The sequence below is a fragment of the Sparus aurata genome, chromosome 8 (assembly GCF_900880675.1).
Source record: "Sparus aurata chromosome 8, fSpaAur1.1, whole genome shotgun sequence".
NCBI classification, from domain to species: domain Eukaryota; kingdom Metazoa; phylum Chordata; class Actinopteri; order Spariformes; family Sparidae; genus Sparus; species Sparus aurata.
In genome coordinates, this window is record NC_044194.1 from 11,889,343 (window position 1) to 11,916,732 (window position 27,390).

At 41.4% G+C, this 27,390-nt stretch overlaps 1 protein-coding gene across 1 annotated transcript in view; it reads left to right on the forward strand.

The window, feature by feature from the left end:
* Positions 1-674: 674 nt before the first annotated feature.
* The window catches only part of roraa (RAR-related orphan receptor A, paralog a), a 188,261-nt gene continuing 161,545 nt past the window's right edge, over positions 675-27,390 (forward strand). Inside the window, exon 1 of the mRNA XM_030427000.1 lies at positions 675-1,007. Within this exon, the coding sequence (XP_030282860.1) occupies positions 854-1,007 (154 nt within the window). The 5' untranslated portion in view covers positions 675-853. The remainder of the gene's footprint in view (positions 1,008-27,390) is intronic.

The window sequence follows — 27,390 nt, forward strand, 5'->3', positions numbered from 1 at the left end:
GCGAGTAAAAACCAAGAGCCCCTTTAATCAGGCAGATCAGACTTACGCAGTGCGCTCCTCCCACAGGACGCTGAAGATGATGATGATGGTGATGATGGGAATAATGAAGAGCTCTCTGGCTGTTTGAATTCTCAGACTTGAAAGTTGTTTTGTGGTTGGAGACCATAATAGCATCCACACTCACTAAATAATTCCTTCAAGCTCTTCAGCTGCAAACCTGCAAACATAGACGCTTTTGTGTACCGTGAACACAATATGATGACGTGCGTGATCTTTGCCATGTTTTAGCTGGAAGCACATCGTGATTAAAAAGCAATGTAACAACTGCACGAGCTACACATTATACTCGTGTTTACAGTTTAATGGGCTGATAATATGGTTTGGATCAGGAGATGATGCTAATGCGCGTCAATATGCGTTTTTGAGCATTTTTGTCCAGTTTATAATTTTAGAAACAGTCTAAACAGGAATATATTTTTTTATATAATTTGCCCTACATGTAATATATGATATATTAGTGGAAAAGTGTTGATCAAGGTCAGTCTGATTGGATATTTACATTCCTATGTAGGCCCTATAACTGCGCAGGGTCGATCAGCATGGATTACTTTCAGGCCTACATCTATTCTTCGGCTATTGACAACCTCTCCCTTTTCAGTGTGCATGACTGGAGCTCTCACTAGCGCTGCTAGTGGACAATCAAACATACACACCCACCTCCAGACACACTCGCATTTCTCATTTCTTACTTCTAGTCTAAATTAGATAGCAAGACGCAGTGCCGGAGCTCACAGATCGCACAGAATTAGTTTGAAGTACTAGCGGTAGTTAAGCAGTAAATCTGAAATTCAACATGGAGTCCCCTCCAGATCCAGCGAGCGACCCGGGCAACAGCGCCTCGGAGCCGGCTACCCCGGTCAGGGAGACCCCGGTAAACCTGGAGACGCTCCGGAAAGCGGACCATCCAGCCCCGGTTCGAAGGCAGACCTGTTCGAGCACCAACAGAGGTGAGCTGGACCGCATTTCTCTCTCTTTTTTTTATTTTTTTACTGTGTGAGGAAAACCGATCGGGGGAGGGATTTTTGGAATCAAACTTCCAAATGAATTAAATCGCCTCCCTCGTAAATAACTGCACAGTGTCTGAATTCACCCAACCGCGGGGACGAGGCTTTTTATTTTAGTACCATCGCGGCTTCTTTTTTTCCCGTTCGGCTGTAATTAGTGCCTCGGTGTGTATGTGTATGTGTATGTGTGTGTGTGTGTGTGTGTGTTTGGTGGTGTTCAGGCTCCACTGACAGCTCAAATCATAGGGGGGGTGATACGGTCACAGATGTCACATTTACTCCGACTGCAAGATAAATCAATTACCCAGCAACTTCAATTTGACCATCAGGAGCTTCTCCCGGTGCCAACACGGGCCGAACCTGTCCGCTCAGACGCGATATTGTCAAAGTGTCAAAAGTGAACTTTTGGAGACTGTGGGCTAGTTTATCGATCAGTCCCTTTCTCATTTTTTATTTATTTTTTCTCTGTAGGGGACGTGTCTTCTACTATCCCCCCCTCATACAGCACACAGCGCCGTCTGGCTGGATTTGTTGTCTTTTCTTTCTTTCTCATCTCCAGCTCACAGATTTTTTTTTTTAGGGTATTCCTGTGTGCAAAAAGACGCCCCAGCAGCTGGAATTTGTTTAGCGCCCAGCTTCCACAAAAAACACTGTTTTGCAAGCATGACGGCGCTGCGCACGCCTGAGAAACGATCAGACAAATACAATGTAAAAAAAAAAAGACACTACACCCTGGCTCTTGTATTATCAATTAACCCCGTCAGAAGTGTGTCTGCATGGCTGCCGAGGACTAGTTCATTTTAACATGATTTATCCACCACGTCCCGTCCATGTTGTACAGTACAGACAGTATTTAACCACACCCCCCTCTCTCTCTCGGCTGTCTCCGGCACAGGCTAACCGGGGCTCATCCAAGTTCAAAGAAAAAATAGTGATTTATTCTGCTCATTCCTGACGAGCAGGAAGTCTGTGTGTGTGTGTGTGTGAGTGTACACGACAGGCGAAGGCGCATACACGCGTACATACATGACAATTAATTCATGGCACGGTGCGTTTTTCTTTTCGTGTGCGCACTCTTCCTGTGCGCAAGGGGTATATTTAGAGTGTGATATGGTGAATGTGGAATGTAAGCTGGTTATGTAACAGGTTTAGCCATAAACAGAGAGCGCGCAACTGAGAGCAGAAATCATCATCGCAGATCTTTTTTTTTTTTTTTTTTCCTTCACTCCAGACGAAAGCTCACCCACTGCCCCCCCCCCCATGATCACCACGACTGTTTAATTACAAAAAAAAAACAACAGAAAGAATCGATGCACTTGAGCGAGTATTTATACACCACTGAAGGGAAACTGTGTGACTTTGTGGGCTGGCACAGCCGGAGCACTTATGTAATAGCGGGGCAAAAGACAGGTAGTTGGGAAAAGGGCTTTTCTGAGGATTGATTTCTTTTTTCGCAAGTCTGACTTTGAGACACTCCTAACCTGCTGACCCATATTCACCCCACCCTTTTATGCACAGGATTAAAGTGCGTCTGGGAAAGAGAAAGACAGGAAAAAGAACGCCTTCGGTCTGTTATGTAATGCTGAATGGGTGAAAAAAGAAAAAAAAGAAAACACAACACATGTTCAGTGGGACGACCTCTCTGGCTTTTAAAGGAGTTTCCCTGCCCCGAAACTTGTGTTTTGACCCTTTTTGTGAAGAATCAGAGTGATTGTCAGAGAGAATTAGCAGCAGACGGCTTGAGGAAAAGTTTTGAGAACTTTTAAAAAAACTTATTGTAAGTCTACCTTTGTCTCAAAAGGGTTGATTCACTCTCATGTGTTTGAACTGTGTAGTTCAGATGCCAGTGTGCATTCTTTTGTGTACTCTCTGACTCAGTAACGGCAGTCTATTGTCATTTAATCTATACTCTCTTAAACACGTCAGAGTGTGATAACAAGGCATTTAAACGTCTGCAGCAGTCTGCCTTATTTGCTTTAAAAGACACTTCACTGAGCTATCACACAGACGATTATTTATAAATGTAATTACAGAAATGTTCAGAACATTCACCAGACAGGAGGGAACATGTTCCTTCCATAAAGAGATGATTGCTTAATTGCTTTATTTAACTAAGCACTGTAAGTGTTCTATTAAGAGGTAGCAGCAGTTGTTTTATTACGCTCGCACAGTTCATTGCAGAATTACTCACAACAAAAACAAAAAAATGAAACAATAAAAGAAATGGCTCACGCAGTGTTAAACACTTGTAAGACATTTTTGTAGGGATTACAGCTCTCTATGGCTTTTAACCGGCCACCGAACCAACATTCGAGCGGCGACAGACACTCGAGCGCAGTTTCCCCTCTTCACGCACCAGCTGTATTAGACTTTTCTGAGGATGCACATTTCTTATCCTGCATGCAGAGCGTTTACTGTTTTTAACCCTGAGTGCTAATACCTTTTAAGTAGAAAAGGCTTACTTCAGCAGAAGCTCTGCTGGAAGACTGGAGCGGGTCAGAGAACAGGCCTTGGAGGGCTGTGGATATCATTACTGGAGAGAAAAAAAAAAGGGGGGGGGGGGGGTATTTTCATATAGCGAGATCCCTCAGTGCGCAAATTCGGAAACAATCAATATTAATGGCTTGGTTTATGTAAGGTTGTGGTCTCTGCAGAGGCTCCAAAACACGATCGCACAGGGAAGTTGTCTTTAACGTTGTGAAAGGTGTCCTCAGGTGGTTTGCTACAGTTTGAGAATATCATTATCTTATAACTTGCCTCAGTGTCATCTTCTTATGATATTCTTTTTTTTAATCAAACATTTTTTCAGCTTGTTTCACATATGTAGATTGTCTACATATTCTCTTAAGATAAAAAAATAAATAAGCCAATTTAAATGTTGGTTCCTTTGTGGGGAGCCAATCTTACCCGACAAAGGCAGAGAACATAACTATTCAGTCTCATCTTAATAAAGACGTAACCAGACTTTCATCCAGCGGTTTTATTTTTGTCTCGGCTAGAGTGGCAGCATTTATTTAGCTGTCGGTGACACAAGACAAATGAGGTGTATGGACGGAGAGTCTTAAAAAAAAAAAAAAAAAAAAGGTTTTACACAGAATCTGAAAAAGCCGGGAGTTGGCACGGGGCTTGCACGCCGCTCGAGTGGACAGCAACATTATTGAGGCTGTGGCATTCTCAAATTCAATGAATTAGGGCTCCTGGCCCGCTGGAGAGCATGAAGTTACAGGTATAGGCTTATAGCTGAGCCTTCAGCTCGGACAAGAACTCCATTAGGTGTATTTTTTTTTCTGGCTGGCTGGCTGTAACATAATATGGAGTCCCAAGTCCCCCTGCGTTTTCAATTCTTATGTGTGGGTGAGGTGATAATATCGCAAACTCTTTTATTGGTACCTGTCAGACAGTTAACATAGTTAAATGTTAACAGTCTGCCTATTTGATCCATCCACAGTCCATCCTTCAATATAAAACAGCAGCCAGTTTAACAGATAAAGATAAAGAGCTTCTCTGCGTAACACCGAGTTGCTGCATAGACGGTGACATCTGCTCTTAGGTTAGACTTTGGCACCAATACCTTTTGTTATGAGCTTCAAAGGTCAAATTACATTCTGACGGCAGCGCGGTTATCTAAGGAGGATATACCTGAATGTCAACATAACATCAGGATTAGTAGTTAAATGAGCACTGATTTAGATTATGTCATATCAGGTGTCAGGTGGTTTCTTTCTCACCGCTCGTTAACAAGAATAAGAATAAGGCAATATCTATAAAATAACGAGATATCACTTTGGCTGAAATTGTCTCATTTATGTGTTAAGTGCTCTGAATTGCTCTACAATGTTTAGCTCTGTTTAGATGGAAAAAAAAAGTAAAAAAAAATGTATTTTTGTTTAGCTATCTATCGTCGTTGACCAGTAACGTGATATGTATTTGACAATTTTTGTATCATACCCACATTCTTTTTGCACTTTCTTTTCCTCTTTATAAAAAGTTCAATTCAATTAAACATGTTCTTTGATTTCAGAGCTTCACAACTAATTCAGTCTGTAAGTTTACCCTTGCAGTAAGGCAAACTAGCGTTAGCTCAAGTAATGAGCTGATGAGTGTCTCAGATTTACTTACAATATTTCAGTGAAGTCTCTCCCGATTTTTCGTCCTGCCTTAACATCCTGCTTTGTGAGAAAATATCACTTACAAAGGCAATTTATGGGACATATTAAACTCAATAGTATTGCTTCTTTTTAAATAGCCGACATTTGAATGTTCTGAGCTTTGCTAGTGCGAGACTGAAAGGCATCTCTGCAGTTTACCACTTTAGTTTGGTCTATCAGTTTTTCTTTCTTTCTTTATTTCATTGTGGCTTTTAATCTGTCATATATATGATACGGAGAGCTTCGAACATGCAATAGCCTCTGATGACATGGAGTGTGCTGTTTTCCGTTTTTGATGAAAGGATTGTGGATATTTATTGAAGGAAACAGCTTTATAGACTCACTGTTTCTTCTCCCCGGCCAGTGAAAGTCAACACACACTCACAGGACTTTGCTAGCTGTTAACAGGCATACCACTGCATGAGTTTCACACTTAGAACCAGTGACTCTCTCTTTAAGTCTAAACAGTTTGGCTAATAGCGTCATAGCATGCAGAAATCTATATGTATATATATCATATGTGTGCAAATGCCTATAATTTATATTCTGTGGCAGCTGATACGATGCGGAAACTTGGTTTACCACGGTTCACGTTATTTGAGTCCATGTGCTTTCAATCAGTACAGCAACTTGAATTAAAGTGCAATGGTTGTTAAGTTGTTAACTGTTTTTGGTATGTTACGAAATGGTTTAGCTCAGGTTACACACTGTAGATGCAGGACAAGATGGCGCAGCTGCATTTTTTTGGTCCCTTTGTAACTTCGTTTTTTTAGACTGATCGAGTATATATTGTCGGCAACACAGTGCAATGCCTAACAGGCCCCTTATATTAATTAAAAAAAGTTTAGAAATGTCAAACTTACCCTAGACCAAATCTAAAAGTTTTATTCTTGTGGGACAATTTATTTTGGAGTTTGAATCACCAGTGGCTTAACTGGGGCTGGCGAGGAAGTTTCGACTAGTGACAGACACCAGATTTGATGTGAAATCTCCAGTGGTGAACGATAGCTCAGATCTATGGCCCATTTACAGAAGTTTGTATCTTAGATAGAAACGTCTGAATAGTAATGACCGGAAATACTCCAGATGCATTATTGGAGGGCGTTAAAGGCGTCTAAATTTAATGTGGGTACACTGTGACCTAAGTACTGGTGCCGCTTGGCTCCGTGCTGCTCTGCGTCTCTCTGATATGAAAAGGGCCCCTTAGAAGAGGCCTGGAGGGAAAGAGGTGGTGAGAGGGGTCTAAAGGATCACTCAGAGGAGTTCTTATGTCACATCTTGGGCCAAGCCTTTCACATCCCTACCAGGGTGGAGGGTGCAAAGCTCCCGAGCAGGTAGGTAAACCCCTCGCGCTGCAAATCCCATCACTCAGTCAGGAACTTTGACCAGCTTTTGATCTAACTCATACTGGACGTATACGCTCATGCTGCTTCATGTCATGTGTGACAGGTCATGTGAACCTTCAGCCGAAGTGTCTGCACACTCAGAGAATATATATATACATGTGTATATATATATGTGTATATATGTATGTATGTATGTGTGTGTGTATATATATGTGTGTGTATATATATATATATATATATATATGTATGTGTATATGTATATGTATATATATGTATATGTATGTATGTATATATATATATATATATATATGTATGTGTGTATATATATATATATATATATATATATATATATATATATATATATATATATATATATATATATATATATATGTGTATATGTATGTGTGTATATATATATATATATATATATATATATATATATATATATGTATATTTGTATATATATATATGTATATATATAAAAATATATATAATAAATAACCACAGAGGCTTTAAGCTTCGTGCAGGCTGCAGAGCGATGACATGTGTTGAACACTTGAGAGAAAAATCAGGATGAACTCCGGCGGCAGAGGTTCTCCCAGATGTTATGTGCATATGCGTGCTTTAAAACAGGAAGAGGTAACGTTGTAAAATCTAGAGTATGTTATTCAAACGGCACACCTCAAGAGCCTCTTAACCGTTATTTATCTTGCTTTCTGGAGGGTAAATGGTCCTCATGGCAGCTCAGTTTTAAGGACTCGAGTTGAGTGGTGGACTAAGACATCAGGCTGAGATGGAAATATGTTTTGCATATTTTAGTCTGAAGGACATTAGCGAGGCGGTGGAATCCATGTGCGCTCTCCGTGGGTTAGAGTAATGGTACCTTAACAATGTCTGTGTCCCATTAGCTTTTGCACGGACAAAGTTGCCTCGGTGGCAGTACAAAAACACACTACTGCTCACAAAATACCAACATATCACGGTGTAATGCACGTCTGCTGTGAATAATATAATGAGAATTGACAAAGAAAATAGACGGACTCTAAATTAATCATGATTATGATGATTTAACAAATAAATATCACCATGTAGCTTTTAACCCCTGCGCATCAAAGTATAAATAATGATTACTATATAGTATGTTTCTTTTTCAGCATCACAGTATTACTGTTTATTTTAAAGCCATATATAAATTATTTAATTCTGTAATATTATTTGGGAGTGTATTCTGTTGTTGCTCTGCTCTCTATATTACGTGAATTGATGCAATTTGGGATTTTGGCAAAGTAAGACCTTTCACCAGAATAGTCAAGATTAGAGTGGATAATTTCTTCAGTCTGGAAAATGTGTGTGTTAACTTTTTGTAACTTTCTGCATCATTATTTCACCACAAGTCAACGTATTGTTCTTCATTTGCACCAATCCATCTTTAAAATTAGAAATAAATAAAAAAATAATATGAATAATATGGTTGCAGGAGCAGAACATGTTCTCGAGTGCCTGTACTTTGATTTTTCCTTCGCTTCCATCACACGGGGTGAGGTAATGATACCGAGGAAAGGCGAAGCACGCATATCACATCTTCCGCCGTAATTTTTCGTTACATCGGTACTGCCGGAGTATTACTCGATAAAAGTTTATTTGTCACCTGAAATAAACAAAAAACTTTTTGGAGACAGGCAGATAAAACAACTTGAAAAATCAGTGTCATTTCTGTTGGCTTGATTATTTATATTGGAATAACAAGCGCGACTTAATCTCATAAATAAAAAAGGGAGAGATACAGATCCGTCCCCTCCAGGTACAGCCGCCACTTAATCGAATTAGCTCCACTCTCAGGCTTGACGGGCTCTTCAAACACCCCTGGTGACTTCTGAGTGCCGATTACAATCAGCTACTATTTTCAGCCTTTGATTAAAATCTGGTGAGGTTGGACAGAATTTTTTTGAGCGCAGAACCAACTAATTATTAACATCGCAGGCAGCCCATCTCTATCTCTCTCTCTTTTTTTTTTGCCAGTTACAGAGGGCCAATGGGCTGGAGTAGTTTAAACAACACCCATAAGTATTAATCATGTTGAATCACTCCGTGCGAAACTATTAGCGTCTTCTTATTGAAACATCCCACACTCTGTCTGTGTGTTATCCAAACACAGATATTTTTTTAACGACCTTTGTGTCATTATAAACAAATCTGAGCGGAGAAGTCTGGCTCGAGCAGTTGTGGAATCAAAGGAGGCATTTGTGTTTGTTTCACAGCGAAACATTTAGACTGATTTTGATGAGTCTTAACACCATAATCTTTGTCAGATAATCTGGTTGCTAATACAAATTTCCTCATCTTGCAGACGACAATAATGAACACAACTCTTTACTCGTGAAATAATAGAAGATGATCACAATTGTTCCTGCCTCACACAGTATGTCATGGAGTCATTGTAATGTGCCTGTCAAAGACAATTCTGCTCTTTTGTTACTTTCAAAAGGCAGCTTTTGAATATGAATAAGTCACTAATGAATATTTGGTTCTCGTGTCTGTGGATTGATTGCTTTAGGAGGCGTACTAAGACAGAGTGTGGCACTACGGGCCTCAATCAATGCTGCAATGCTGCTGCTGCGCTGCTTTTCTGACAGTGATTGAAAGACAACGTCACTCTTCGGCATGTACGATACGCGAGTCCTGCTCTCACTCGCTGACATATATCATCAGATCAATCAATATTTGCAGCTTTATTTTACTAATGCAGTACTTAAGAGGCAATAATTAACGCCATGCTGGGTTGTTAAAAGCCTATTTTTATGTGACAGACAGAAATAGACATACAGAAATAGGAAGATGAAGGCCTTTGGTTGATGTTGATAGTGGCGTGTCGTGCAGACGTTCCTTATACACCGAACTCTGAACTTATGGAGAACTTCCCACACAACTGTTCCTGTTGCTTTCAAGTTTCGTTAATGTGCAAAAATGGTTATTTTCCTTTTTAAATACTTTTTTCTTTGGATGTTTTTATCCATTATGAATGACTAAAAAGTATTTGGGTTACACCATGGTTAAGGACAGTACTTAGATAAATAAAGCTCCACATCCAGCACAAATCGGCACCTTTTAAAAATGTTAAATACCTACGTTTTGAATACTTGCTGACCCTTCATCAACTTAATAGACTATTTTTAATCGGCCTTTGTCGAGGTTGTGCGTTTGTATGAGTAATTGAAATATAGTGCAAAACAGTTTAACTGAGGGAATATTCATTCGATGTCATCTTGTGTTAAACAAGTGTGGCTTGTGATGCTCATTAATTTCTGCTTGCTCCACTTGCAGTGTTTGGGCTCTCTTCTCTGGCTCGGTGCCACAGCGTCTTCTGAAAGAGCCACTTCATCTCTGTCAGGGGCAGGTGGAAATTTGCTGCACACTTCTAATTGGACAAAGTGCCTTTCAAACTCTGAGCCATCATACACAGATCAGATTATCATACAGACCAGGTGTCAACAGAGGTTTTTCACCTCCCTCTTCCCCTCCTGCTCTCTCTGGCATCTTTTGGTCGACTTTCAGATTTTTTTTCCCCTGTGCTGTGTCGCTTTGTGACTCCCCGCCGCCTAGTGGCCCCGAGGCATAATAAGCCTGGTTTTACAGATTAATTACAAGAAAGTGCACTTGTTATTTTGACTTTATTGTACACTGTAGAGCAAGATTCCGACAGCAGACGCCTTCTCAAGCTGAGAGAGATCACAACCGTTTTCAAGTGATTCAACAGATGGTGCTGAAAATGCCCGTTGAAGATCCATCATAAGTTTAAACCAATAGCTTGGTCATTATTGGTCTCTTTTAGCATAGAATAATTTATAAGAGCCAAAAGGAGGATTGTGAGGCCGCTCACAGGGTGCATTCAGGTCTGCAGTATAGCTCAGGGCCAGACCTCACAGTGCATGTAAAAGTAACCAGTGAAATCTTCAGATCAATTCTTCACATAACAGGTAACCAGTGTAAAAAAAAAAAAGAGCAGAACTCACAGGATGTTATTTGGTCTGTTTAAATTAGTTAAAGGCATAACAGCTGAATTTTGAATGAGCCAGAGAGGTGAAGAGGACCTCTGATCAAGACCTCAAGTTGTGCTAGCCTAAATATGAGAAGAGAAACAGCCTTTTTCCATTTGTATGTTTAAAGATGAATTACAGAAAAAAACTCCATCTTTTCTGGATAGATAACCATGAAAAACCAGCCTGCAAGAGGCAAGGCTTTTGTCGGAATTTGAACTCACACTGAGTCAGTGGCCTTGATATGTGTATTGTCAGTGCCGCAGTCGGAGGAAATATTTTGTTTTCTGTTGATATGAAAAGTGTGAGTCGGTAAATGGAAAAAATAAGATGGGGCATAAAATTGAACCTTGAAGAGCAGCGAAGGAAATGTTTGTTGAAAGATGGGAAGCAAGTGTGTGAGAGGTTCAGTACAAGCTGAACAGATTGCACTAACATTGAACAAATCAGTTTTTTTTTTATTTGCCTTTTTAACAACCTTTGCGCCTGGACTGGAGCTGCGCTGGCGCTTGTTAGCAATAGAGCACCGGTGTGAAAGCCTAACTTGAGGAATTAGGTGAAGAATTAAGAGGTAGAACTGCAGAATCTCACTTAATCACAGTGTCCTTTGAGAAAAAGGCTAAACCAGTTGCACATAGTGATAAATATATTATCGCTAGTCCTTTCACACATCAGCCAAACATGGCAAAATTTTGGCATACTCGATTGCTTATCTTGTCCACACGTCGTCAGCGCAGATGTATTACCCTGTGCTGATTTGATTCTGGGCAAAGGAAAGTGGACAGGAGAGATTGATGGTGGTGTACCCAGTCAGACAGATAACACCTGATTCTGCCTGCAGGGGGTTGGTCTAGCACACTCCTCCCCCTGCACCCCTCAGACGCGTCGAAAGGCTGTGCTGAGGAGGTGAACCGTTCCTTCACTCAATGCAAATTCGGGGCCACATTCAGAGATGATCCCAGGACGATTGAGCCAATGTGGCCCCGAGCACTCGGCACCACATGATCCATGCATCAGCCACACCTGGGAGAAACCCACACAGGCATGGGGGTCATTTGTTTAACACAGGTGCATCATGTATCTCAACACACACGCACACACACACACACACGTATCTACGCGCTTGAACAGACACACACATGCCTGATTGCACACTTACACACAGATAGACAAGTGTTAATGAAATGCTGTCTGCGCACATGATTTCATATATTGGAAAAATGTCTGCCATGCTGCACCTTTTCTTATGACCTGTTGTTTCTGTCACTTGTCTCGGAATTCTTGATCAAATATCACAAGGGAATATACTGCATCAAATAAAAAAAAAGTACTTTAAACTGGATACCTGAATAAGCCCGTTCACAGGAGTGTCGTCAGGTATTTAAAAATAGTCGCTAAGTTTTTGAATGCATTTATAATTTACTGCATCAATGTTTGGTATTGGCAGACGTTTAGCATTTCATACTCACACTGGATCCATATTTTGAACAAGCCTGAGCTTTCAAACTGATGTTCTCATGATCCTTCATCCCTGCGATTTATGGATAAGTCAATGGACAGAAAATAAGCAGATATTTTATTCAGCCACCCATCAAGCAAATGCAAATAGTGTCCACTTACAACTTTTGAACAAAAAAACGAATTGCTTTTTTTTTTTTTTTTGCGGAAAATTGTGTTCTTTTGGGTTTTGTACTGCTTGGTCAAACAAAAACAAGCTATTGAAACAACTGATATTTTCATCATTGATTAATCTGCTATTTGGGGGGAAAAAAAAATTTGATTGATCAATCGTTTAGTTGATAGAATATAAAAAAAAAGCTTATCATAATTTCCCACAGCCTAAAATGATGACTTCAAATTGATTACTCTTAGATAAACTCTTGATTTATGATGACAAATGCGAAAGTATGACATTTTTGTTTGAAAAATAACTGAAACAAATAATAGATTATTAGAAAAGTTGGCATCTAAAGTTTTTTCCCGCTCACTTATAGATTAATCGACTATTTGTTGCAGTTCTCTGTAGAGCAACACTGTTATAAGGAGTGTTATGAGGTTTGTGGGATGGGTGATACTGCAGCCGTATGGATAATTTTAATATATTTTTTTCTTTGTGATTGATAGATTTGTCAATTGACACAAAATAATTGTTTTTAAACATTTTGATAATTAATTCAGTCATTTATAAAGCAAAACGCCAAACTATAGCAGAGTTAAAGCTTTATTATTACTGAACATTGTTTATCCAAATGTTTTCGACTGTTTGTTGGACAAGACGAGCCATATGAAGACATGGCCTTGGGAGAATGTTAATATTTTTTGACATTTATAGTCAAAATACTTCATTGATAGTGGAAATAATCATTGGTTGCAGCTCTAATACAGTTTGAAGTGTAGTCTCCACACTGGCATTATGCTGGTTTGTTCCCTGTTTTGACTGCACCATATGGATACAGAGGGCAGTTTTAGAAAACACTCTTTGCTCTTTGCGCTTTAAAAGCTCTTTTGATGCCATTACATCATTTGTTATGATTTAGCAACAGTCAGTAACATCTGAGCATCTTGTGATCGCCACGAAATCAAAGTCTGCTGCTGCATCCTCAAACAGACATACAGTGCAGCAAAACAAATTTCCATTTTTTTTAATTCAATAACAAGGTGTGCAGCACAGGTTCCCAGTGTGTGAAGCAGATGGTGAAAGGCTAGTGTATAATAGATCTCAATATTAACTGTAGCACATGCTGGGAGTGTTGGTGGATGGCACACAGCAGAGTAAAAGAGAAGCTATGACCTTCTGTCCCATCATTTACCCCCTCGTGCCCCCCATACCGCTCTCAAATTACTTTGTTTTAGCCAATTAAAGCGGCCGGCTGAGCATCAAGCGGGCTGCCATTTTTCGCTCACCTGGACCCATGTGACATTATCGCTCTGTCATCGGGAGAGATGGCCGTAAGTGGGGAATCTCCGGCGTGGCACCGTGCCACCTTAGACCCCACTGTGCTCACCGAGATTAATGCAATGATTCTCCCTCCAACTTGCGAGAATCTCAGTCGGCTCTCTCACCTGTTCCCGGTGATAGCGCTTGCACACAGCTCAGCTCAGCACCTCCCTGCGTGAACCAATGAGGAAATGATTGCGGCGGTTACAGTGCGCTCCAAAGCGGACTACAGATATACATCTAGTGATATTTCCTGTGTTACTACCTCTGCTAGAAGAAAAAAAAAAAAAAAAAGAGATCAGTTTATAAATGTGCAAGGAATCTATTGTCCTTAAGTTGCCTTGTCGCTGATCAAGATACCATATGCTGAGAAATGGTTCTCTTTCCAAATCCTTTAATGGCTCAATAATAGAAAGAAAGGCGGCAGACACAACAATACCATGGCACGGGATGAGTGAAGGACTGGAGTGTGTGGTGTTTAACAGCCATACGAGCACAGATTATGTGCTTGAAGGGGCTGAATTGAGTGCCAGCAGTGACAGTTGGGCTGGGAATTGAGTGTGCCTGGGACGTGCGGCTTGACTCCGCTCGGAAACACCACTGGGTCCAGGGCTCATCTCTGTAGCCCTCCGCCTCCCTCCCTCCCGTAGAATCATTGTGGCCTGCCGTTTGCTCCGCTTCACCAGGGGAATGGACGGGCCCCTGCTCCCGCTTGATGAGCGCTCGCTAATGGCTGCTTCTTTGAAAGCCGACGGGCCCGTTTGAGGGGTGTCTTTTACTTCCCTCCAGCTTGCCTTGGCTGGGCATTCGTCAGGCTTGCCTGGCTTTGCTGTCCTGCCCACATGATGGTGCGCCAAGGGGCTGAAACGTCTGTCATTTGTTTTACTTTCAAATAAAAGTTGACGATTTACCAATAAAAAAGTAAAAATAGTCTTTTGATGATGTCTGGAGGCATATGGAGAAAGTGTTGCAACGGCGACATTTTCAGCACTTTGTCAGAAATAACAAAAGGGCGAAAGAGATTTGTCTTTTTACTTAATTGTGTTTCCTCTGATACGGAATAGTGTGGCCGTGGTTTTGTGTAAAGTGAACAAGCGAGTATAGAAAATGCGACGGATGATAAAATATGTGTGAGCGTGCGTACTAAACATAAATGTCACTGAGCTTCTTTACATCTGATCCTGTACCAGTTCACGCAGCGGCGTGCCAACATGCACTATGAAAGAAAGCGGGGACAATTAAATCCCCCCCTCGTTAATGTGTTATTTCAGAAAAGGTATTTTTATTGCTCAGCTGCACAACAAGGTCTCCAGCAGCGGTCTTAAGGAGATGTATTCTTAACACAACTTAGAACTGGGAGGTCTGTAATAACAAAATAAGCAGCTGTGTTTGAAATTGGGCCCCCTGACAGTTTGCATACTTTTTCACAGGCTGTTAGTCCTGTATAGTTCAGAAGTATACACAAACCAAGGGGGAAGACAAGAGCATTTACCTTAAGAGGAGAAGAAACCAACCGCAGCATTGAAAGGGAAGTTTTTATTCAGACCTCGGCACATTGAATGGTTGTTGGATTTGAGTCTAACGCTTCGCTTGCACAGTCGTCTGGTTGCTTATTTCACTGCTACCCTTGACCACTGCCCCGTCTTTTCAACCAAGAGGGAGCCGCTGGTCCCGCTGCCCTCCTCTTTTGCTACCAGCTTCTGGAGACTCCATTAGCAAGTTGGAGTTGTCCTTGGGAGTCTCCTCTCTATAACTTCTCCTGTCTTCACTCTCTCTCTATATCCCTCTCCCTCTCTGCCCCCCCCCCCCCAAACACTTGAAACTAGGGTGAAGGTCAGAAATGGCGAATTTGATATAAGAGCTGACGTGCTTCTGTGGAGCACCTTGTCAACTCAAAACAATAGGTTTTCAAGAGCTGTTACGCCGAATAAAGAATGTTCGCATATTCCCAGAGAAATGTCCTCCGCCAGACGTTCCCAGAAGAGACGAGAACATTTGTCTGCATACATTTCTACCTGCGCTGGCCCGATAGAAAATGGAGGTTGAAGCTAAATGAATTCGTGTTAACATGTGAGCAAATAAATGATTTCACCTGGGAGAGTGAGAAAGTCATCCAATTTGCAGGTTGGAACCTTTATCCTCGTGATGTTTGATTAGGTCATTAAATGCTCAAACGGTCCGTCGTATTCGGCTTTGTGCTGATGTAAATTTGAGCTCCCGTTCGGAAACCCGACATATAATGTTGCAGCTTTATTAGGCTGCACATGATGAAGAAGTAACAGATGTTAGCAGTTGCATAATGGCAAGCGGAAAAAGCAGCCGGCTGTGGTGTTTTACAGCGGTGCGATCAAATAGTTTAATGCAATCTGACCTCTGTGTCTCAGTGGTATCTCCGAGCTGCCTCTTGGTGGGCGCTTTCAAAACAGTCTCATCAAACGGGTTAGGATGAATGGAGACAAGAGCTAGTCAGGTCAAAAACATGCAGCTCTCAGAAGAAAGTGTATTTTTCATACTGATAAAACAGCCCATCTAATGAGGGCATGACAGGAAAATAAGATAGGGTCTATCAAGGTAATGACCATGTATTTTATTTCTGAACACGATCGGGAGGTATCTAATAAGAAAACGACCCTGATAAGGAAAAAAAAGTTGAAAATGGATTGATGGATGTTAATATAACTGCTTTATTCATTTCCGTTGTCACAGATCTCTCAGCAAGCAGTTGTCACAGGCAGTTTCATCTCAAATTAAATTCATTTGGATATGACATTTTAATTGGAACACTATTCCCATTAATTGAACAAATTAGAGAGAGTCTGCTGGGGGAAAGGTAATCTCTGGGAGAGATGATTTGGAATTCACAGTTTAGAATTAAAAATCAGCTGCTCGGCTTTGTTTTTTCTGTGGCACCCAGTTTTGCGGCAGTGCGCGCAGGCAGCGCCAGAGCTCGAGGTCTCGACGGCACTCAGGGCTCACGTTGCCTTCATTAAAAGCGATTAAGGAATAGGTCAATTTAGTCTGCTTGGCTGGTTCGAGCCGAGCATTTCCTCCTATGAAATGTCTTTGTCTTCGTCTGGCCGGGCTCTGTGGGCTTGGGGAGCCACTCGAGCAGCAAATGTGATCCGTCACTATTTCATGCATGTTTACATGTCTGATTGGACGTCTCAGCGACTCATGGCAGTATAGTTTTAAATGTTGTCGTTTTGTTTTAATCGCTGTGTGAACGTGGTGTGCGCTCACATGTGTTTTGGTTTTCATGCCTCCGTGCTCTGTTTGAGCACACATGCCGCCTGGCTGCTGATGAGTTGCTGTCTGATTAGCAATGAAAAGTGCTGTTCACCCCTGCAGCTTGAACTACTGCGAGCAATTAATTAATTACACTAATAAAAATCACCTTAAAAATGTGTGTGGTTGATTTCATAAACAAATGTGGATGCAGACATGTTCCCCAAACCGAACGTGGGGCTGTTGTGATCTCTCAGGCTGAACGGATGCTGTTGCTGTGTGGATAAACATTTTTTTTTTCAACCATTCAGGATTCACGGTTGCTTTTAGTAAAGTTCAGGCGTCGCGTGTGTGACACGTGAACTTAAGTTTATAATCCAGCTTGTGTCATTAGAGTGTTTTGGAGTCGGGTTCCAGAGAGACAATTGACACCGACTAAATACAAAATGTGTTGCAAATTTTTCATTTCAGGGTGGCCACCTGTCAGTTTAGGTAGACTGGCAATTTGGCCAGGAGAGAGGACCTGGTGCCAGGAGGAGCCAGGTGTAGATAAATGTTGCACATATGTCATCAGATTATAAAGGAAATTGTCTACTTGTGCTGCATATGCGGGACAAAATGTTTAATTATAACAAATAATTCCTGTATTACTCTCTAATTGTTCTGCAGTTTCACATGTGAGATATGTGCATTATCTACTGAAAGGACAAAGGAAGAGAAATCTCTGCTGCCGTGTCGGTTTTATTTGTGTTACAACTTTCCAGCTCATTGTGTAGCACCCAGTTTGCATCATGTGGTTTCTAAGCTGCCACATTGTTGTGTGTCAACAGACACTACGAGCACCTGTGACTGTGGAACTGGATGCTGGAGTATGACCCTCGAAAATGAGTCACAGCACGGCTCTGAAGCACTAACACCATTTGTTTGTGCTTTCGAAATGAAATCATGTGCAATTTTTTATAATTCCATAAGTGTCTCGTTTAACGCATTGTGGAGCAAACCTCTGGAAGTGTTCCCAAAATTGAAATACGACTCTCACCTCTGATATGAATGAAGTAAGAAACACAAAGGAAAATTATGATCTTGGGATGTCAGGATTGTACAGTAGTGGTCATGTATAGTGGTTGAGAGCCCTAATTGGAGCTCTCTGTAGTAAAACGTAGAGGGGAAGCAGAGGATGGGGTGTAAGGAGGAAAGCGAGAGAGCCAGACAGAGGGGGCTCCTAGATAGTGGGGCCGGGGGGAGAAAGTTCCCCCATGCTTGTCAGAGTTTGAGCAAGTTCAGAATTGATGAAGCCCACAGGCAGCACTGCTAATTTTAGTTGAAATCACCTAAGTGGTTTGGCTAATTTATCCAGGCTCCTCGGCCTCAGCCGTGGTTCCTGGCTCTCCCCTGCCTCCCCCCCTCCCCTCCCAGATATACCCACAAAGCGTGAAGGTACCAGGAGGTGACAGTGGGAACAGAAGGGTATTTTGTGCCCAGCTGATTTGCGGAGCACTGGGTGGTTTCAACCTGTGTCATACATTTGGATATTGTTTGACCCTTAACGACAGCCCAGGTTCAACTATCTATTCCATAAAATGATTTATGCCGCTCTGTATTTAATGGGAAAAAAGGGGAAATTACATTTTAATTTCAAACCACGTGAAAATACATTGATGCAATCGCTGATATATCTGGTATCTCCCAGTTATATATTATATTTAATATTTCCGTTATTTCTCGATGGTTAAATTTAGATATGAAGATTTGAGTATCAGGAGATGACAATCACATTAAATCTTTGGGAGAGGATGTTGCCAGAAAGTCTGATTTTGTGTAATGATGGCCTGCCAGCTGGATATGCTCAACATGTTGAAGCTTAACAAGCATCATTTTCTGGCTTTTTGATTGTTTAGCAGCCCATCAGACGGTCCCCTGCCTTTGTGCAGGATTCAAGATGAAACTTAAAAAATTGTCAACAAGGCACAAGTTCAGCACAGATGAAATGAATATCCTGCTTTCCAGTAATTAAAATGCTGTTAAATTCTCTGTACAGGCTCGTCGGCGAGGATTCAAAGGACGAGCAAGAGTCTGCGATCCCTGGATGTGACTGTTGGGGTTATTTTGTGCGATTGTAAACATTCACATGATGAAACCAGAGCAGGTTGTCCAAACAAGTGAAATATCAGGCTGACTGAAGTACATCAAAACCGTCAGACGTTGTGAGCTGCTTGAGTGTGAGAGTGAGGCAGCATGGTTATGCATGCCAAGATGTCGCTTATGTTTATCCGTTGCTTGACTCAAGAGTTTGTGCGGAGTAATTAGTGTCGTACTTGCTCCCTGGATCCTATTCACTTACAAAAAAGAAAAAAAGTTTGTGCATCGTCCATTATTAAGTGACAACTCAAATTGAGGATTTAATGATGTTAAATTACAGCAAGTGTGACTTGTATTTAATAAGTCCAGTAACAAGAAACAAACAAGAAACAAAACACATCATGATCACACCCGATGTGACTGTATGCCAAGTTTCAACATGAAGGTTCAGTTCCTCATACAGTCGATGTTTGATACCGTCCGTATCTGAATTATTTAACTTGTCCATTCTGATCGTGTTGGATTCATAAAATATTATACGAGAACATATTTAAAGGCAGATTGTGTTAGCAGCATGAAAGAAACACTAAATCGCACACCGGGCCTGTGCAGTCATCCGTTAATGAATCAATCATTTTGAAAGAAAAGTGCAGCCAAAACGGGAAGGGGATGTGGCGTAAAACCCTCAAATTAATCTAATAAAAAAGAACTTGCAGACACATTATGAAAAGCCCTCCTGTTTTCTCAATATTTAATTTGCAGACAAATGAAATATTAATTGATTTCTGGTCTTTGTGAGGAACAGGTTAACCTCAGGTTCATATTCATCACAAGACAGCAAGAAGAAAAAAAGGAAACTATATTGCAATCTTGTAGTGGAGCATTACAGAATATGGCATGTATGATTAGTTTGATTTATGTGCGATGATATGCATTTCATTAACTGGACGTGAGTAACAGATGATGACAAAAGACAGATAAGCGGATAAAGTTAATGTTTCATTGTTGCGAAACCATGACGTTATAGCCACAGCGAAGATAAACGTTTATTTTCGTTTCATCCCTTTTTTAAAAGCGATATCTCAACATAAACTGTTTGTGTTTCCACACAGAGTGCAGTTTCTTGAAAAAATTATTTTCAGAGCAGGGAGCAAGGGGAGATGTTTGCAGTCTTGTGTGCGAGCCAGCAGTTTTTGGCAGATGAATGTGGGGGTTTTATGTGCCAAGCACCTGGTCAAACTGCAAACAATGAGGGGCTTATGGATTCTCTTTATCCAACAACGACTGAGATGATACCTCGAATGTTGAGCTCTTATGGGCCCTTTTAGGAAATGCTGATGCACAATAATGCTCAGCACTTCTGAATGCTTCCATGCTTCATGTACAGTGTGCAGTTGGAAGTCTACAGGCTATACACCATTAACATATTCATGTTTCTTCATCCTACATGGAGAATATTTTTACGGCGATATTTACATTTCCTCAGTACCATTAAAACAAAGAAAGCAGCCTACCGTGTTCATGAAGCAACACAAATGTGTCGCATCAGCTCCTTCTGTTCAGAAATGTGAGTTATAAGGAAACAAAATCAGATCTAATTGAATATGCGCAGCTTCGAAATACCTGCAGAACTGAGTTTCAGTGCGGAGGGTCTTGCTTGAGTCTTTAGCAGTGATCTAATAATGAGTTCCACAGATGGGTTTGTTGGCTGAAGCTCTGCTGAGTCCACCGTGTATGCGGTAGAGAGTGTCAAAGTGTCTCCTGTGCAGGATCATCTCCAGGTTTGGGGAATGGATGGTGTCTGCCAGACATGCTGGCAGTCAGTGGGCCTTCTCTCCTGCACTACCTGGGCTGGAGCCCAGCCAGGGTTAATTATAGGGGAGCTCCAGAGTCTTGTGTCACTAAGGATGGTAGACAGAATATTGTCATACTGCCATGTCCTATACAGAAAAGACAAGAGTAAGAGCGCACCTGCTCAGCCAGAGTTTCTGCAGAATTTCTCTCTTCCACAGTCATCTCACTCCAGGTCTGAACTGAGCAGCTGCCAAGAGCCAAATGGCTGGTAGAAATGTGTGTTTGGTGGATAAATCAGTAATGATGCTCCAATACACTGACTGGTAACTTCTGTGAGATGATAACATTTTAATGGGTTACTGGTGGCGTATTTTGTTTTGAGATGTTCACAAGGGATGGTCCTGAGCCGGTCGTAACGATTGGGATCATGGCCGATCTTTAAATATTTTAATGCGCTCCATCGTTTGTTTCCTGTACTTTATGTGTTTTGTCCACCTGCTCATGCTGCCATGCACTTTTGTCCTCAGTGACAGCCGGGCTCTACACTGCAAATGTGAGTGAAAACTAGAGGCACTTGACTGTTTGACATCCCATTTGGTGAAATACATTAGGGTTGCTAACCTGCCATCTCCCATTTCTTATTGGCATAAAGCAGTGGACAAAACTTTCAGCTAGCAGCTTCGTGTTTTTAGCCGACACAGACCGACGCTTTCAACAATTAAAACAAAAACGTCACCAGCCTACATATCAGCTTAATAATGTTGATTTTGTCATTAGACAATAACAAACCTGAGTCTATCATGGAATTAGTGGCAAACTGAAGAAGAATGAAGAGTTGGGCTGTAGAGATGTGCTAAGTTCATTTCTTTCTAACACTAGCAGCACTATATTGAATTTTTTGAGCTGATACCTATAAACAGACTTTGATTTGTAAAACTGGTGGGGTTCCTCTTTAACGTAGAGACCAACTGACACTGGATTTTTTTTTAGGTGTATGCACATACAGATATTAGGGAGTAAGATGTCCAACTCTTTATATCTGGCGATATAAATACATTTTTGCAACAATCCCTCACACACACACATGTCAACGTAGTGAAAAAGCTACAGAGGCACAATATTAGACAGTTTCTTGGAACGCAGTTTTCTGTATACTGGTGTCCGTTAGCTTGTTGATTAATTGAAATCTCGAGATAGCATAATCTCTCGACAACTGCTGGGACGGTTGCAATTAAGTGTTGTGTATATTTGAAGTCCACAGAGAGTGATTACCATTGATTTTGATGATCCTTGACCTTTCGTTTGGCACCTTATTCATGTCAACATCTTATCCATGACATGTTGAAGAGTGATGGCTGCACTGCAAGCGACAGACTGTCACAGCCATCAGGTAAAAACCTTCCCTTGAACCGAAGGAATGTTAAAAGATTCCCTTCAACACACACATCGGTACCAGCATAAGCTCAAAGATATCAAAGCTATCGTCTTACTAATGTAAAAAATGGTTGCTTTTGTTTTCTCCAGAGAATGATATCGGAGCCACAGCGTCAGATCCACATTTGCAGTTGTACAAAGGAAAACTGTCATACCCTCGTGCCATCCTCTGGGGAACACATTCATGGCTCGCTGTGGTGACCTCTGACCTTTACTTTACCACCACCCTATGGTCAAAATATCCACTTGTACAGTACGTAGCATGTCTCAAAAATGTAAAGGGCAGATTAGCATGAACAAAACTGAACATACCGTCATACTCCCCAGAGGAACTTGTCTTTGTGTGACCTTTTTTCCTGTACCACTGCCATTCCAAAATAAATCCTGGCCAAACTGCTGTAGATTTTCCTGTGGATATTTAAAGTCCCCAGAATATTAACCTTGGTGGATTTTGGCTAGTGGTTCCTGATGTGCCCCTCTTACAGACAAAAAAACTCCACTTGAACATAAAATACTTAATTTTTTTAGGCTGAATCTCGTTGTGTTTTCGATGCATATTCATATGCTCCACAGGAAACACACAAGTGAATTTTGTGATAGAATGACCTGTTCTCTTCTTCTGCCATTCTGAGGTCGCACTTTACATTTTGAGCTCCCCTGGCACCCAGGCTCTAAGAACATGTGTATGTTTGTCACTTACACTTTTGCGTATTGTGAGGTGTAACGAACGCTGCAGTGCCTCCGGGCTGAGATTGGGGGAGGGGGGCATCACACATTTTTGTCCTGTTTATTTAACAGCACTTCTTAATGAGTCAAAAAGGTCATTTCAGACACTGCTATCGTTACTCCAACGGCTCCGGCCTCGCCAACGAGATCCGCTCCTGTAGCTTAAATTGGTTGGCGAGGGAGACAAATTCATCATCTGAGAATTTTCAAGGTCTTTTACAAAGTTTCCCAAAGTGAACGTCGAAGCCGAAAATCTAAAAGCAAGTTGTACATCTATCAGCTCTCATCTGGCTTTTCTCTAAAGTAAAAGTGTGTTACTTCCAACCCCCCCCCCCCCTTTTTTTTTTTATAACTTAGACAAGTGTCTAGTCATGGCAAGCTGGTGCACACTGGCCTAGAAAAAAAAGAACAGCTTGTGTTGCTGAAGTTTCCTCCCCTGTCTAGTTATTTTTAAAATGCCCCATTTCCGCCATTGTTGTGGCATTGTTTTGACCTTACGTGGAACAATTTTCCCCAAGTCAAATTAGCTTTCACCATTCAAAGAAACGTTGTAATATAATGGTTTGACGGTTCTGCCGGTGAAATATGAAGAAATGGAAGGCCATGCCACTGGGGTTAATAATATTCCTCCTCTTCAACAAGTACCTTGGGAACCTAAGTGTCCTTGAAAGCAAACGGCATCTCACTTACGCTGGGCATCTTGCAGCACTCATGGGTAATGGCAGTCTACTTTCCCCAACTCTGTGCACGTTGTATCAGGCTGATTCACATGCTTTTCCTCCGCTGGTAGCGTTGACAAGGGTCGGCCGTGAACAGGATGCCGAATGCTCTTGCTAATGATAATTTTTAGTCTTACTAGAATAATAACCAGTGAAGATAATTGGTGAAATCCTTCTCCTGCTATTACTTATTATGTAATCTTCTTTGTACATGAGAAAAAGCATCTCCTGCAAGAGATCAATAGCAGCTCATCAGTCTTTCCAATGCACCAGCGTGAGAACTAAAGTCAGCCTTCATGCAAGTCAATGAGCACCTGGAGTGCTTTTCCCAGAGGCCGCTAAGTGTGCATAGCAAGGGACTACCAGGGAACTGCAGCAAGGTCTCACAACCTGCTTTGATAGGACAGAGTCAGGGAGGCTTCTCGCGGAGATGCAGGGCCCGCCGAGGTTTACACCACCTGTTTGTTTCCCTTCTCCCGAGCAGCACAGATCTTTTACACGCCTTTTCTGTGCCCAGCCTGCTGGGAATTGGGGGCGTTAGATGCAACAAAAAAGGTGACTGAGGAGTGCTGAGTTCGGGATTATGATTTATTAATCTGCACTCCTTTAAATTCCAAACTAACGGTGTGGGGCTGTGATGCACACACTGGGGAGTAATCCGAAAACACAGAACAATTCAGATTCACCAAAGTCTTGTCTTCTCTAACTGCCGGAGAATAGACGATGTACAAGCACAGTGCAGCCAAGGGACACAAGGAACAAAAGCTCCAAAGCCAAAAGTTCAGGAAGTGGATGGACAAAAAAACTGTGGAGTTTTTTTTTCGAGTGAACTACATTTTTGTACTCAAGCAACAAGCCGGACAGCTGCTCGACATGGCTTTGTCCAAGAATCCCTTTGTTTTAAAAGCTAAAGATAGAGTTGAGCTACATACCGAACTTCATACTTTTTTGCCGTTATTGTAGGAAATGAAGAAAAACTTTTTACAACACGTCGTCTTACCTTAACTACTGATCAGGTCAGGGCTGAACTTTGTTACTCACATGGCAACTGCACAAATTGCTTTGAAAAGTGTTTTGCCATTCGGTACCAAATTTATGGTAACAAATGAATTAAACTCATCAGTGTCAATGAGCAATTAAGCATGCAATATGCTTGTCGTGCAGAGATCTAATATTGCTGGTGATTGGCTGTTTAGAGGCACGCAGGAAATGCACTAGTTTACGTCCAGAGAGAAGGCTCACCTATTTGTCTAATGTAATGTTTTGTTCGCATGGATTTGATAAAATTGATATCGAAAAAAGTAGCGTTCAGAAACAGGTAACAGGTGAAATGGCCTCAGCTTGGTAAGGTTTAGGGTTAGGGGTCGAATAAGTAAACTATATTAGTTATGTAAAAAGAGACTGTAAAAGATACTTCAAGTACATTAAAAAAGTAAAAAAAAAAAATAACAGTCTCCTGGGTGAAAATCCTCTGCAACCACTGAGTCCATCCTCATCCATTTGCAGACTTTGCTGCTCTTAAATTTACATCACCTGACTTCCTCCTTTGCTCTGCTCATAGTTACCACGGCCGCTAGAGGTCAACGGCCAAACAATAAAGTAAATATGGGTCGCACTAAGCTCATTGCACGGTACACAACAGGTTTTCCTGGTGAGGGAAGGCTGAGTTCTCATGTCACTTCTGCTTTCAGAGGTGTATTAATTTAGAAGTTCGGTATGATTACAGTTAATTTGGTCCCACCTGAGAGACTACAAACACAAGAAAAAAAACCTCAAAGTCAACTGTTCTGGTACAGTAGTGGCCTCAGGTGTACTTCTCTACCGTGGAGATTCATCCAGCAGGAGAGAAATATTTTTTTACTGCCAGACATTTCTTTGGCAATCTCGCACTCCTTGACTTGGCTCTGAGTTTGCACGTACCAGCCCAGCCAACAAGGTGGTTAAAAGAAGCAACAATGTCAGAGTGCACACTTGTAAGAGGGTGTGGGGTCGTTAATACAACTTTTATTTCATATGACTGACTCTCACATATGTGGTTTTGCGTAACAACTAAAAAAAACAACAAACATTTTTCTCTGGTCCTTTTGCAGATATCCTCAATAAGCCTGTGGAAAAAAAAAGGTGCAATGTGAATTTAAAACTCACCAAGTCCGTTTACCAAAATATTTTGCCCTTGCAGTCCGTCATCCTCCTCAGCAGAGAGCCTGTGTAGTGTAAAATTTCACTATCTCCACAGAGCTGTCAGCTGCATGCCAAATCTCACTCTAGCCGCATATGAAGTCAATTATGTCCAACCATTCCCCCTTGCTAATACATAGATGTCACTTAGAATGTATTTCTTTTGGGGTTACTTTGATATCTTATAATATGAAGGCCATCCATCATTGCAGATGTTGCGGTCTCCAGCCTGGTGTGTCAAGGCAGCTACAGTAGTTATGAAAATGTGATGCATTTCCCGAACAGAGTCGACACCACATGTGCTGGTTTTATGAGTGTGTATGTGTACTGAGGCTGAAAAACATATGAAGATAGAATGTTTGTTTTCAGTCAATAATAAGTGATGACCTTTTTTTTAATTACAAAGTCCAGGAAGAAAAAAAAAGTTACACTTTTTTCTTTTAACATTTTTAGTTTTATGATCATAAAGTTATTTCTGTTATTGAAATTAAGAGTTTGAAGACTTTTGCTTCTATTGCTTCTAATATAGCCATACAAACTGTCCGTGGATGAGTATGAAACTACTAAATGTCAACCTTAACGCTACTCACCATTAGCTGAATGCAAGCAGTGGCCAGAACATTTCCGGCCTAGTTCAGTTGTTAAGCTAAGTTGCTTTCACTATATTCACCCTGAACCAAAAAACGGCCATATTGGCGAGCTGGTCTCTCGCAGACGGATGTATCTCCACACCTTTCTTTTAGCCCTTTGGTGATCTTTCCAAACACACACTTGTTTAAAGACTGACTGTTGGCAAATCACTCTCTGATGGGCTTTACATTTAAATGCAATTGGGTCAAACATTTGAAAACATTTTCTGTTGGTTTGATGAAATGTCTATGTCATGCATGAATGTTGATAGTGAACAGAACAATGATTGAGTTTAAGTAAGTGCAAATAATACTCAGGAAGACATCACGATCTCTCTGTCACATTTTCAGCTCTCTTATGGTGTAACAGTATCTAAGCTGTACTGTGCTGTAGTCTGTAAAACAGTCTATGAATATTTAAGATACCCAACTGTTCATCAGTGATATTGTAGTTAAACAATCTATATACAAAAGCAATGAGGAAAACAGAAGAACAGATTCACTTAAATGAATTGCACAGATGTTTTATTTTGCGATTGAAATGACATCTTGTGCTCATTACAAAGTGATCAGCGTGTCTGAGCGTTGCTTTTGTGCCGGCTACGTGGGGATTTCCTTTTTAAAGTGCTGTGTAAGTGTGAGGGCAAAGCTGCTCCTCTGTCCATTAGAGCAGAACCACTACCCTTCACCTGACAAAGTTTGGGAAAGGACACGGATGTTTCCAGTCTACTTCATAGAGTTCAGCCCCGCTCCGCCTTGGGAGCCCAAGTTTTTTTTTTTTGCGTTTGAAGAGTGGATGTGAGGGGTAAATGGGACGGGGGTTGATGGGCCGGTGGGGGTCCGTATGAGCGGACACGGACGTGGGGATGTGAATAGATGGTCTAAAATAAGAAGTAGCCCCTTGGTCAGAGTCGTGGCAGATGGAGGCTCAAAGAATGAAATGATGCCAGCATTCTTTGTGCAGTCTGGTGCCAGCAGTGCACTCGACGGACCGCTTGAGACCAGTGTAGGGCCGATGTGATAAGACAGCTGCCTTAGCCTAACCTCCACAAGGTCATTTTGGCCAGAGTAGAGCA